Source organism: Ursus arctos, unplaced genomic scaffold, assembly GCF_023065955.2.
Source record: "Ursus arctos isolate Adak ecotype North America unplaced genomic scaffold, UrsArc2.0 scaffold_11, whole genome shotgun sequence".
Lineage (NCBI taxonomy): Eukaryota > Metazoa > Chordata > Mammalia > Carnivora > Ursidae > Ursus > Ursus arctos.
This window is the reverse complement of record NW_026622775.1, coordinates 9057909-9071149: the sequence shown is the minus strand read 5'-3', so window position 1 is coordinate 9071149 and position 13241 is coordinate 9057909. Positions and strand designations below refer to the sequence as shown.

The 13241-nt window shown below is 39.6% G+C and overlaps 1 protein-coding gene and 1 pseudogene across 1 annotated transcript in view; both read left to right on the top strand.

Moving 5' to 3' along the window:
- The first annotated feature begins 2436 nt into the window (after positions 1-2436).
- Positions 2437-13241, top strand: part of ARSJ (arylsulfatase family member J) — a 75252-nt gene continuing 64447 nt past the window's right edge. Inside the window, exon 1 of the mRNA XM_026499227.4 lies at positions 2437-2985. Coding sequence (XP_026355012.2) covers positions 2588-2985 — 398 coding nt within the window. The 5' untranslated portion in view covers positions 2437-2587. The remainder of the gene's footprint in view (positions 2986-13241) is intronic.
- Positions 2899-13241, top strand: part of LOC113255591 (cytochrome b-c1 complex subunit 7-like) — an 80784-nt pseudogene continuing 70441 nt past the window's right edge.

Genomic DNA, 13241 nt, shown 5'->3' with positions numbered 1-13241 from the left:
TGGGGTGTTTCATTGATCAGCATAGCTCTTCCCATCAGTGTAAGTTCCACAAGAGCAGACACTGTCCCTGACTTAGTTAACCATTACTTTTCCAGCTACTAGCATTAGCCCAGCTCCTCAGATATTTGTTGAATGGAAGAATACATCATAAAATTGGTAGAGAAGGAAAAGCGATAAAGTATATAAAACACTATATAAATACTAAAAGGCATATGTGTGTATATTTACGTTGTATATAAAAGGGCCCTCTTTCTTGCATAGCAACATGGACACTTCTTGTGCTATGTCATTGACTATCCCCAACTAAAAGCAGCCGATCCATCTGAATGTCTGTTGACGCTCAACACCTTGTTAGGCCTACAAAGCTGGGAGCCTTACCTCAGCGCTTTCCAATTTCTCAATATGCAGTTCACTCATCACATATTTGGTGATTTACCTTACGGAGTTGCTAAGATCATATTTCCAAGTAGGCCTTCTAGCGCTGTTCATCTCTCCACAGACTAATCAAAATGGCCTCAAGGAAGAAAATAAACTGGTACAAGGCTACACATGTTAACAAAATTAACTGTATGGAGTGCACTGCAAATTCCAAAGGTAATAAGTTTCCATTTTACAAATGTTTTGCCTAGAAACTAAAGAGGAACTTTAGCAACAGAAAGGAATTAAAAATAAACGGCCAAGTGAAACCTAGATTTATGCTTAGGCAATTGGGAGAACCTGGCTTTTTATGTGCCAGCCCCATAGTAGGTGTTCAATAAATAACTTGAATAAATTTTGGGGAAGAAAAATATGTCTCAATGGCTCTTGGCATTGATTGCCTCCTCTACAGGTGCCGCAAATCCCTTTCCTGACTGAGCAGGGCTTTAAAAACCTATGATTCTAGTAAAAGCCGGCATATCTTCCTAGTCAGGACAAGCTTTTACAATAGTTTCACGCCACATAATTAAAAAAAAAAAGTGATGAAGTTCCTGGAACTATTAGATAGGAAATGGTTTCTTTACTGCAGGAGTGCAGACTGGGCTCTCAGTTCTTGAGGGTGAAATATGTAACTCTTCACCCCACATTCTTGGCTGGAGACGCCCTGTGGGTAAGTTTGGGGAGAGGTAAGAATAAGGGGACAATTTCAATATCTTCGTGTAGGGAGGAAGTCAGGCTGTCAAGGCCAGCAACAGGGAAAGGAAATTCAATTTAAAAACTAGTAGTTGCAACTGTTAAAAAAAAAAAAAAAAAAAAAAAAAAAAAAAGAGGCGGGGATAAAAAAGTAGGAAAAATGGGGGGGTGGAGGGGAGAGACTAGTAAAGGAAAACTAGAAGAGGAAGAAAGAGTATGCTACGCAGTTTGTTGTTTCTCCTGCTCTTCCTCTCTCAGAAGCTAGAAAAAGTTTGCACGCGCAGCATTCGGGATGGGCGAGAGAGCTCTTCATGTTCGGACCCAGGAAAAGAAGCGGCCGCTTCACCCCTCCGGATCCGCGCCGCCGCAGTTTCCCCCCTCTCCGGACGATGGAGGGCAGCCGGCGAAATCCAGAGGGAAGTTAGCCTTGGCGGACCCCCCTGGATCCTGCAGGGATCGAGGAGAGGCGCGCAGCTTTCTCTCTGTCCCGCAAAGCCTCCCCTCCCTCCTCCTCCCGGAAAGGAAAAAGGAAAGACCGAACCTCTAAACCAACCTTACCCCTCCCCCTCTTCCTGGAGGAGCGAAAGCAGAAAGTACCGTTCTGTGATTCACTGGACAGGGAAGAGGGAGGAGGCGGCAAAGAACGCCTAGTGCCAAAACTAAGTTAGCTGACAAAACGCACCCATCTTTCAGCGCCTCGGCCGGGTGCACCAACTCCGCGGAGACCAAGTGGGCTCGGCGTGGAGGGACCCCGCTTCGCTCCCCCACGCGCTCCAGCGGTCCGGAGGACTCGGCGCCTGAAGTTCCTGCAGAAAAAAGGTCGTTAGCCGTGGAAAGAAATGAGGGAACTGGGCTTTTTTCCTCACTTCGCCGCCTAGTGTCGGGGAGATTGGCAGACGCCTTGGAGAGGACCGGGAGAAATAGAGTGCCCTGGAAAAGTGGAGAAAACGGTCAGGAAGTCGGTCCATTTCAGGCAGCTGTCTATCTGCTAGAGTACGAGCGAGGCGTGGCGGCTCAACTTCCAGTGCTTTCCAGGTGAGGGGACCGCCAGACTGCCGATCCCACCGACCCGCGCGCGCGCGCGCCCGCAAGAACCTCGCTCCCCGACTTCCAGGGCGCTCTGGCCAGAAAAAGCCCCTACGCGAAGTGATTCGCAAGCCCTTACCAGACTCCTTCTCCAGAGAACTTTTGGGTGGAGGCATTAACTTTTTTGTGTGGAAGCTGCTCAGGGGAGCGAGGAGGAGAAAAAAGTGAAATTTGAAGGAGAAGAGTGACTCCTTGCTGTTCCCGATGTCCCATCACTTCTAGAAGGTTAAAGTTGTTGGATGTGGTGACAGCTGAGAGGGGCGCAGGACCGCTTTCCAGGTGGAGACAGTCCACCGCCTGTTCGGCCGACCCCTCCCGCGTGCATGTGTGCGTCGGCGGCGGCACGCGGTGCGTGGTTCTGCGAGGGGAGTCTCAGCCGGGACCCAAGTGAATGGCCTCCAGGGGTTGTGCGGGGCCTCCGCCTCCGCCGCCTTCGCAAGCCTGGGTCTGGCCGGGAAAGATGTTAGCCATGGGGGCGCTGGCAGCCTTCTGGGTCCTCAGCCTCCTCACCTACGGTTACCTGTCCTGGGGCCAGGGCTTGGAGGAGGAGGAGGAAGGAGCCTTGCGAGCTCAGTCTGGAGAGAGACCGGAGCCCAGCACAACTGCCGCCTCCCAACCCCATCTCATTTTCATCCTAGCGGATGATCAGGGATTTAGAGATGTGGGTTACCACGGCTCGGAGATCAAGACTCCCACTCTTGACAAGCTCGCTGCCGAAGGAGTAAAACTAGAGAACTACTATGTCCAGCCTATTTGCACACCGTCCAGGAGTCAGTTTATTACTGGAAAGTAAGTGTTACCACTTCGTATATTTATTCGTTGGAGAAATCTTAAGCATTTAATTAAGACCCAGCTCCTAATTTAAAGGAGCAACAGAAAATACGGGGAACAAGCGAATGAATGAAATGTGGTATTGAGTTATGGTGGGTATTAAATTGGATGCCCTATTAATGAACTTGAACGTCTTCTCTCTAGTCTCATTTTGCGTATTCTCAGAGCCTGCTGTGAAGTGCCCTCCAAGTTTTTAAAAGAGATCGGGACTTGTAAAGTCTCACCTACCAACCACATATCTCCAGAAGGGGTCTCCTTTTCCAAGGAGACCAAGCCCATTTTGGCTTTTGGGCATGCTCAGATTTGTTTCAGGCGTCACAGCAGAATTCACAATCGCCATCACTGATAAGAAAGATCAAAAATTTTTTGCAACTCTTGGTTTGTTCTTAAATCTAGAATTGAATAATCAAAGCCATAGGTTCTCAAGGACATAAAAGAGACCAAGGAAACAGATGGAAAGCAATATAAAATTAGTGTACAAATGGGTCTGTTTGGGTCTTTGATAGGTTATTTTCTCTAACTGGATCAATAAAAAGGGCCATGTGTGATTACCAAGGCAGTTCTCAAAATGCAAGGAAATGCAATGATAAATGTTCAACAAGAGTTAAATTTCATCTGAAGTTTTCTGCTGCTTCTCACATCTGGGAATTTCCTGGTTAACTCTAAGAAAAATCAGATTATTTCGAAGCTTAAGTAAAGTATTTTTAATTTGTTGCTTTGCTAAATAGCTAAACTTTCTACTTAAGGCATTCACTCATTTTCATAGTTTATTCTATCCTATTAGAGTATAGTTTACTCTTACTCATTTGGATGTCCAAAGTCAGCCTGTGCGACAGAGATAGACTAGGAGGTCTGGAGGTCAAGCTACCACTGGACAGAGGTAGAAGAGAAGCCTTAGTAGTTCAGTATATGCGTCCTGTGATTTCAGTCTCAGGGAACCCTGCTTCAGTGAAGTTGTTCTTGGAATTGGATCCTCTAAAAGTAGCCAGTATCCATTGGAAAAATAAAGATTATTTTGTAAGAATCTGTCTTGCAGAGACTTTTGCTTACAGCATGATTTCCATTGCTTAACAAGCTGTCAGAACGTAGCATCACTGCCAGAAAAGAAAAGAAAAAAATTCCCATCCTTTCCTTTCTTAAGAATGAGAGATTAAAAAAAAAAAAAAGTCTCACTGTACTTCAGAGTCATTTTAAAGGTCATTTGTGGCATCAGAAAGTCAAGGGCATTTGATATTTATAAAGGAGTAGATTTTTGGCTTGAAAATGAGTCCATCTGGTGGCCTGCAGGTCAAGTTCTTCATGTCTAATCCCAACCACTCTTATATTTGACTTATGAAATAAATGTGTCATAAAAGCTCACTGAACCTCTTCAACTAATTTAGAGAATTTAGATTTACTGAGCTAGCCGGTGGTAGTTGAAAATATGTACACAAATTATATGAATTTTATCTTTTACAATAGAACGTATGCTTTAAGGCTTTTCACCAAATAAGAATATTTAGTTCCTAAACATTATCTTGCACTGATAAAATATTGAGGTTTTATCTTTTAATCTTTGTGGTTTAATTAATGACATGAAAAAGAAATGAAGCTAGAAATAATTCCTAATTTTTTTCTCTTTTTTTAATTGAAGATGATATACAATGTTGCTTTGTTTTAGGCATACAGCATATTGATTGAACAGCTCTATATAGTATGCTATGCTCACCATAGTGTAGCTAATTTTTCTCTTTTGTCAAAGGTTGACTCTCTTGCACTTTCAATGCAATTGAACATCTAATGAAAAGATTTATCCTCCTATTAAAATTTTCCATTCAGTGTGACAAATTGTGTAACTGTTTTATAGACAAGAAGTTTAAGTAGATACTGTAACTTGATTTAAATTTTTATTTGACTTAAACAGTTGAAGACATTTTCATTTGCAGTTCTTTTTTTAGACTGGAACCTTCTTTTATATGAACACAAAGATAAGAAAGAAAGTAGTTATGGAAGCCTAGTTGTGGGCCTAATATAATGCAGAGCCCAGGGATTATGGCCATTTGTCCTCTCCATGAGCACATGTGTGTACTCTTTGGATCTTCTAAAGTAAAGTAAAACAAAACAAAACAAAACAAAGCAAAACAAAACCAAAAACAAAAAGCAATAAAAACCTAACTGTCCTGAATTATTTTAAGTGGAAAATGGGTTATGTAAAATATGAGAGGATTCAAATATCTTTTATAAAGAAAGTTAAAATGATTAAAACTGAGACTACTTTAAATACTATTAACAAAACAAGCCTCCTTTTATGTTTTGCTGAAGTCAAAATGTAAAAATCTGTTCCCCTATACTGCATAAATGTGTAATAAGTTCCAGATTGCTTTAATAATTTATATCATACCCATCTGGTAATATTGAGTATCAGTTGGACTGTCAGTAAGCATTCACTGTGTTCAGATCCCTGTATTGGAACTCTGAGGAAGAAGTAAGAAGTAAGCCTGAATCTCTGGATAGTAGTCTTCAAATTTAAATCTACAAAAAAAAATCACTCAAAGGGCTAGTTAAAAAGCAGATTTCCAGGGGCGCCTGGGTAGCGCAGTCGTTAAGCATCTGCCTTCGGCTCAGGGCGTGATCCCAGCGTTCTGGGATCGAGCCCCACATCAGGCTCCTCTGCTGGGAGCCTGCTTCTTCCTCTCCCACTCCCCCTGCTTGTGTTCCCTCTCTTGCTGGCTGTCTCTCTGTCAAATAAATAAATAAAATCTTAAAAAAAAAAAAAAAAAAAGCAGATTTCCAGGCCCAACTAGCAAGTAAGCTTCAGTAGATCTGGGGTTGAGCCCAGAATTCAGTAATGATTTAATGAACATATCAGGTTATTCTCATGTTCACAATATCAATACAAATTAAGGGTGTTATTATTAAGTACTAACATCCACTGTTCCAGGATAATACATTTTTACCTCATTTAATCTTTATAACACTCTATGAGATAGTTGCTGTTGTTATCTTCATTTTATATAGTTATGGCAAAAAATTTCAAGAGCAGTAGTAATGCAGGGGTTTTATACATGGGACTTCGAGAAACAGCATTGTATGTGTTCAGAGTTGGCCTGGTGATAAAAAAAGTTTGATTGAGAAAGGGGCCTTCCGTGTTTGATTTATTTCAAAGTAATTTTCTCACCTTCTGTTTTGTTTTTCACAGTTTTACAAATAAAGACATAGATAAATAACATCATTTCTTCTTAAAAGAATATAGTGAAGGCTTCAGAAAGAGAAATAAAAGTTTTGCAAAATTTAGAGGTGCTGGGTGGCTCAGTTGGTTAAGTGTCCGACTCTTGGTTTTGGTTCTGGTCATGATCTCAGGGTCATGAGATTGAGCCCTGCATTGGGCTCTGCACCCAGTGCAGAGTCTGCTTGAGAATTCTGTCTGTCCCCCTGCCTCTCCGCCCTCTGCTGCATGCTCTCTGTCTCTCAAATAAATTTAAAAAATCTTTAAAAAAAAAGCTTTGCAAAATTTAGAGATGAATTTTATGCAGACTTTAAAGTAGGAAAAATTGGCAATCTGAACTAAATTTATATCTTTGGCAATAATTCTTTTTTAATTATTTTGTTATTAATTTTTCTACTTAAAGTACCGTGATGATCATTTTTATGAATGCAAAGGTAACTTGAATGTGTGTTCGTAATAGGATATTTGATAAATTCATTTCATGTTAAAACAGCTCCTGTTTCTTGCTGAGGGTAGTCACTCTCCTAACTTCTAACACCTTCGATTAATTTTTGCCTTGTGTTTGAACTGCATCTTTATGGAATTATAGAAAATGTACTCTTTCATGTCTGCCTTCTTTCTCTTAACATTATGTTTGTAAAACTTTTCCATGTTGTTGCCTGTAGATGTAATTCATTCATCCTCATTACTGAAGTGTGTTCTTTTGCATAGATACACTACAATTTATTCATCCATTCTACTGTTGACAGACATTAAGGTGGTTTCCAGTGTTGGGCCACTATGAATAGTGCTGCCATGAATGTATTTGTATGTGTTTGTTGATGAATATATATATATATTTCTCTTGGATATCTATTAAGAACTTGGATTGCTGGGTTATGGGAATGTGTGTATTCATTTTCTGTAGATACTGCCCAGCAGTTTCCCAAAGGGTTTCCACCAGTTTACACTCTTACCAATACACACTCTTAGCAGTGTATGGAGAGCTCTATTTGTTTCCCATCTTTGTCAACATTTGATATTGTCTTTTTCAATTTAGTCATTCTGGTTGTTATGCACTGGTATACTATTATGGTTTAAATTTATATTTCTCGGGTGACTAATGAAGTTGAGCATCTTTTTTTTTTTTTTTAAAGATTTTATTTATTTATTCGACAGAGATAGAGACAGCCAGTGAGAGAGGGAACACAAGCAGGGGGAGTAGGAGAGGAAGAAGCAGGCTCATAGCAGAGGAGCCTGATGTGGGGCTCGATCCCATAACTCCAGGATCACGCCCTGAGCCGAAGGCAGACGCTTAACCGCTGTGCCACCCAGGCGCCCCGAAGTTGAGCATCTTTTTGTATTTTTATGGACTATTTGAATATTCCCTTTTAAGAAGTTTCTGTTTAAGTCTTTGTCTATTTTCTCATTAGGAGATTGCTCTTCCTTGTTGATTTGTGGTAGTTATTTATATATTCTGTTTCTTTGTCAGATATTTGTACTGCAGAAGTCTTCTTCCACTCCATGGCTTACTTTTTCACTCTTAATAGTATTTTTGATGAACAAGTTTTGATTTTATTGTAGTCTAATTAATATTCTTTTTCTTTTTATGTCCTATTTAAGGTATATTTGACTAAATCAAGATCATGATTTGGCCTCTTTTTTTTTTAAAGATTTTATTTATTTATTTATTTGTCAGAGAGAGAGAGGCAGCAAGAGAGGGAACACAAGCAGGGGGAGTGGGAGAGGGAGAAGCAGGCTTCCCACCGAGCAGGGAATCCAATGCAGGGCTTGATCCCAGAACGCCAGGATCATGACCTGAGCCGAAGGCAGACGCTTAACGACTGAGCCACCCAGGCACCTCTGGCCTTTTCTTCCTAAAAGTTTTATTTAATTTTCTATAATTCATCTAAAATTAATTTTCTGTTATGGTGTAAGTCAGGGTTCAAGATTTTTTTTTCCATGTGTACCTCCATTTGTCCCACACTATTTATTAAAAAGACCATACTTTCTCCACCTCACTGCAGTGTCACTTTTTCATAAATCAGAAAAATGTAGATGTTTGTGTCTATTTCTGGACTCTATTCTGTTCCATTAGTCTCTTTGTCTATCCTTGTGCCAATACCACATTCTTAACTATTATAGCTTTATAATACTGGTATCTGGAATGTAAGTTCTCCGACTTGTTCTCCTTCAAAATTCTCTTAGCTCTTCTTTAACAGTTCATTCATTTTAATATGGAAGAAGGAAAATATGGATGTGCAAATGCAAATAGGTTGGAAGATTTGGTTTTGGAATATGAAGTAGTTCATTTCTCAATTATTCTACTTTCTAAGTGAAATAACAAGTGAAGTCATTAGCTGAGAATAAAGATCTGGAGTTTTAAAAACAGAAATAGAAAATATTCTTCCAGGAGAATGAGAAAGTGAATTAAGTAGAGAAATGCTGTACGAAGACAGGGCACTCAGCTAAGCCCGCTTGAGATTTGTGGTCATAAATTTAAACAGAGACGGTCATCGTTTGTTTGTTTTTCTCCTGCCATGGCCTGATGCTGGTATGTGGAAGAAGCACCATTGAAGAAGTAGATTTAACTAGATTTGGGGCTTTGTCAAATGAATGAAGTGGTATCATGGACTCTAAATTGGCAAAGGGAAATATAAGGGGTTGGTGTTCTCTAAGTAATCACCAGAGTCAATGAATTGACTATCTGGCTGGGGTTGAAGTGAGGATATTATAATAAACTTGGAAAGCTAGGTAGATATTGGTTGTTGGAGAAGTGTATGCTTGGGATCAAAATTGTATGAGTAGTACAGTGTTGGGAAATGACAGGGGAATGGATGCTAAGGTGAAATAGAAGAAAACATCTTTGAAAATGAAGAAGGCACGGTTTTAGAAGGGCAAGGTATTGGATAGGTCACTTTGGTGGATATTGAAATCATTAACAACAATGAGAGACGTGGTATTCAAGAGGATGGTGAACCAGGTGCTGGAATCATTTATGACTGGGAGGTAAGGGGCAGGGCCTGGAACTGAGTAGGTAAAGAAGTCAAATAGGAAAGATAGTCTATAACCTGTTGCCTTGCTTCTCAAAGGAGTTGAGCTTTTAAAAGTAGACAAGAGCCTTTGTCTGAAAGTGCCTGTGAGGAGCTAGGAAGACATTCATTCCTGCTTCAGGCTCTGTGATAATTGGGCATGGGTAAAAGAACAGCCCCAAGTTGAGAGGATGTCAGGGATACCCAGCAATCAACTAAAGCAAGAGGGTGGAGAGAAAGTCCAGGAAAGAGGGGAGGTCATAGTGAATTTTGCTAATGTCAGACTTTCAATAACACAAGGCTTCTTGGCAAAGATTAGGGAGTTAGGAGTGGAGATGGATTGGTTGAATCAGAGTAGAGGATGTACAGAGATATATAGAGATTAGAACCTGAATGAAAGAAGATACATTGGGAAGATCGGAGTTAGAGTGAAAATACAAATGGTGCCAAAAGGCATGGTAGGATTTTCTCCAGACGATCTCCTAGGAAATGATGAGTGTTCAGTTTTAATTTTAGCCTCATTCTGGATATCGATTGAGCTCCTGAGCCTTCAATCACCAACTACTGCAGCCATACTGTGTGTAGTCAGGCACACAGTCAGGAGCTCTGGGGGCGTCCTCTTGTCCAGGAAGATAGGATCCATATTGGCCTCCTCTGTAGACTGCAATGGGCTGTACAGGCAGGGAAACATGTCTCTTGGGAGTTAACAAGTATTGTTTCTAGATATGAAATTATCAATCAACAATTGTGCTAGTGTTGAAAACCCTGAAAAAAATAATTGAAGTCTTTCAGCCACTCTCACAGGAGAAAGATTTAAGGATGCTAAAGAGAGTCAGGCTTGATGATTCCATTTCATAGGCATGAGGGTACACACACACATTTCCCCTCCATTTCTATTGTAAACATAACATCAACAGTCCTGCATGATTTCTCTTCCATCCACTTCTTTTATCTGAAGCCTAGTTTTAAGTAGTGTTACATACTGAGAGTGCACAATAAATACCAGTTGCTAAGAGTTCACTTATTACATTTGTAAATATTTAGTTAAAGCATAAACATCTAGAGAAATGTTTATGATTAGAAGTTTAGGAGAAACAATTTTTTTTTCCAAGGCTCACTTTGGCTTTGGAAAATGAATGTAACAACAAATGAAGAGGGTGACTTTAAAGCCTCACATATCCATTTCAAAAAGAACAGCTCGATAGAGGAGACCATTCAACAAATAGCTGCCTCTTCCTATTTGACCTCATGGGTTTTTCTGACAGTAGAATCATGGTCAAGTAAGCTATTGGCACACTCTTGTGATCAAAGTCCCTGATTTTAAATGAGTCTTTTAAAAAAGATTCCCTTTGAAATGAATCTCTATTCAGGTAATCCTGGGTGAGCTTCCTGAGTGGCTGTTCTGAAAGGTGGAAATGTATCCAGGTGTGGAGAGTTGAGAACATTTTGTTTCATCCAAGTGACCTCTCCCAAAGGTCAAAGGTGGGACAAGCGAAAGACTTAGAGCCCCTGCCTCTAATATGAGCTCAGTATGAAAGCCTCTTTTATTTCAAGTTTGGTTTCATTCAGATTTTTTCCTACAGCAATATTCCAGAATTAATTTCACTGTAATCTTTTTCTGTATTTTACTTTGATATAATTAGAGTGTGTTGCAATGTTCTTTTATCATTCTAGATAGTAAATATTCCTGGTAGTGTTACCTCATTGAGACATTAATTCCCCTGTGTGTTCTATTGCAAGAGAGGCTTTACCTCTAATCATTTACTCCCTCTCTCTTCTAATTCACCCAGCATATTTGCTTTATTCAAACATGACTCTCATTACATCACCAGCCTCAGCAAACACCCTCCCTGGTTCGCCACTGACTACCACGGAATGAGAACAGGAATTAATTTTTACTGACAACCTTATTGTGACAGTCACTTTTCAAACATCCTGTCATTTGATCTTCACACCCACCCTGAAGGTAAAATATTTTTATTATTTTGAAAAATAGTTATGAAATATTTAACAAATGTCTTCCTTTCATGGATGATACATGAAAGTTTCAGAGAAATTATGTCAAGTTGATCACGGTCATACAGTTTCTAAGCAGCAGAGCCTGTATTTGAACCTAAACTTGCATGGCTTCAACAAGACCCTTGCTGTTTGCATCCCCTCATTCGGCCTGATACGAAAATGATAAGCACCTTAGTCTAGTCTTTGAAAAAGTTTTTAGCCTTATTTTCCTCTCTCAAGCTTCACACTCTCCTCCAGCAAGAAGGATGATTCACTGTTTCTTGAGCACATTCCATACTTCACTTTCTTCCTTCTTTTGCACATACTGTTTCCAGTCCTTGGAATTCATGCCCTATCTCTCTTTGCCCAAATGCCAGCCACTCAGACTCACCTAAAATACTGCCTTTCCTGTACAGCTTTCCATGATTCCTTAGCCAGAAATAATTTATTCTAGTGATGACCTTTCATAATTCTTTCTATTACTGTCTTATTACGCATGATTTCCACCTCATTCATAGCTGTCATTGAACCTCGTACCTCTGATTTATAATCTCCATAAATCTCACAGTGCTTTGTACTAATAGGCACTAAGTATATGTGTGAAGAATAGATGAATGAATGAATGAATGAATGAATGAATAGATGAATAAATGGTTATTTATTTCTCTCTGGCAGGCAATGTGATAGAGCAGAAATAGCATAGAATTTATAGTGAAGAAATCTGAATTACAGTGCTGATTCAATGAACAAATTCCTGACCTGGAATAAATAATCTCTCTAGGACTCCATGGTTTCACCTGTAAAATAGGAATAATGATATTATTTATATTACCAACCTTAAATTGATCAATTGAGGTAATATGTGGAAACTTCTAAGTGTTATAAACCTTTTAAGTAAAAATTCTTTTAAATTTAGAGCTTCAGCTCTGTAATTTTTAATCATATACAAACTTTAAAGGAATAGTTTGTTCTTTTAAAAATTTTTCTATGATACAGTCGTATCTCTTTTCCAATTTCAATCTATCGGTGCAAAGAGTTAAAATTAAATCCCATATGTTTTAGTTTCAATCATAAATTTTTTTCACGTGATATTGTTAGCTCTGAGATGGTCAGGAAGGTGATTAGGGACATATATTTTTGAAATGTCTGCCCTTGGAGATGGTGTATGTTGTTGTCATCATGCTTGGCAGAATCTGATGGAGCCCTGCTAAGCTTGTGACAACTGAAAGCAGATGCATGTTTTAAAAATGACATTAAGAGTACAACACCAAATGAGAAGAAAAGGAAATAGGGTAGTGGAAAGGCTGGTGATTAATTACTTCAAATTCCTTCAATCAGCAATAACTTTAAAATTTTATTGAATATCATTAGCATATCTCATTCAGCTTTGAATGCCAGTTCACCCCAGGGACTGCCACTCAGTAGGTACTCAATAAATAGTTTTGAATTAAGACATTGCTCTTGGCTTCATGGGAATTGGAATTTTATATGCTCTGTGACCACTATTTCAGTCACCTCCTAAATGGTTGTATTGCCTATAGCATCTGCCTCTAATACTAGGACCTGAGTGAAATTTTAACATGGTCAAAATCATACCACTCCCCTGGTTAAAATCTTTTAGAAGCTGCCATTACCTGTAGGCTAAAGCCCTATTCTTAAACATTCTATATAAAGACCTTCAAAATATGGCTTCTGATAAGTTTCTGGTGCAATCTCCCAACACATTCCCATTTATACCTTCTTTGGATTATCACTGCCAAGGTATTTGTATTTTCCCACAAGGGCTATGCCCCCCAACCCCCCTGTTTCCATCTAAGCCGGTTTCCCTTTGATAGAATATCCTTCATTCTCCTCTATGTTGCTTCCCTCCAGACCCTCTACTACATTCATCTCCTCTCCAATCCTTCTCTGATCATTTTCTTACCCCACACCAGACAGAATCAAGTGCATTTTTCTGTTCCTACAGCCTCTCTTCTTTACATTTTTATAATATTTGTAAT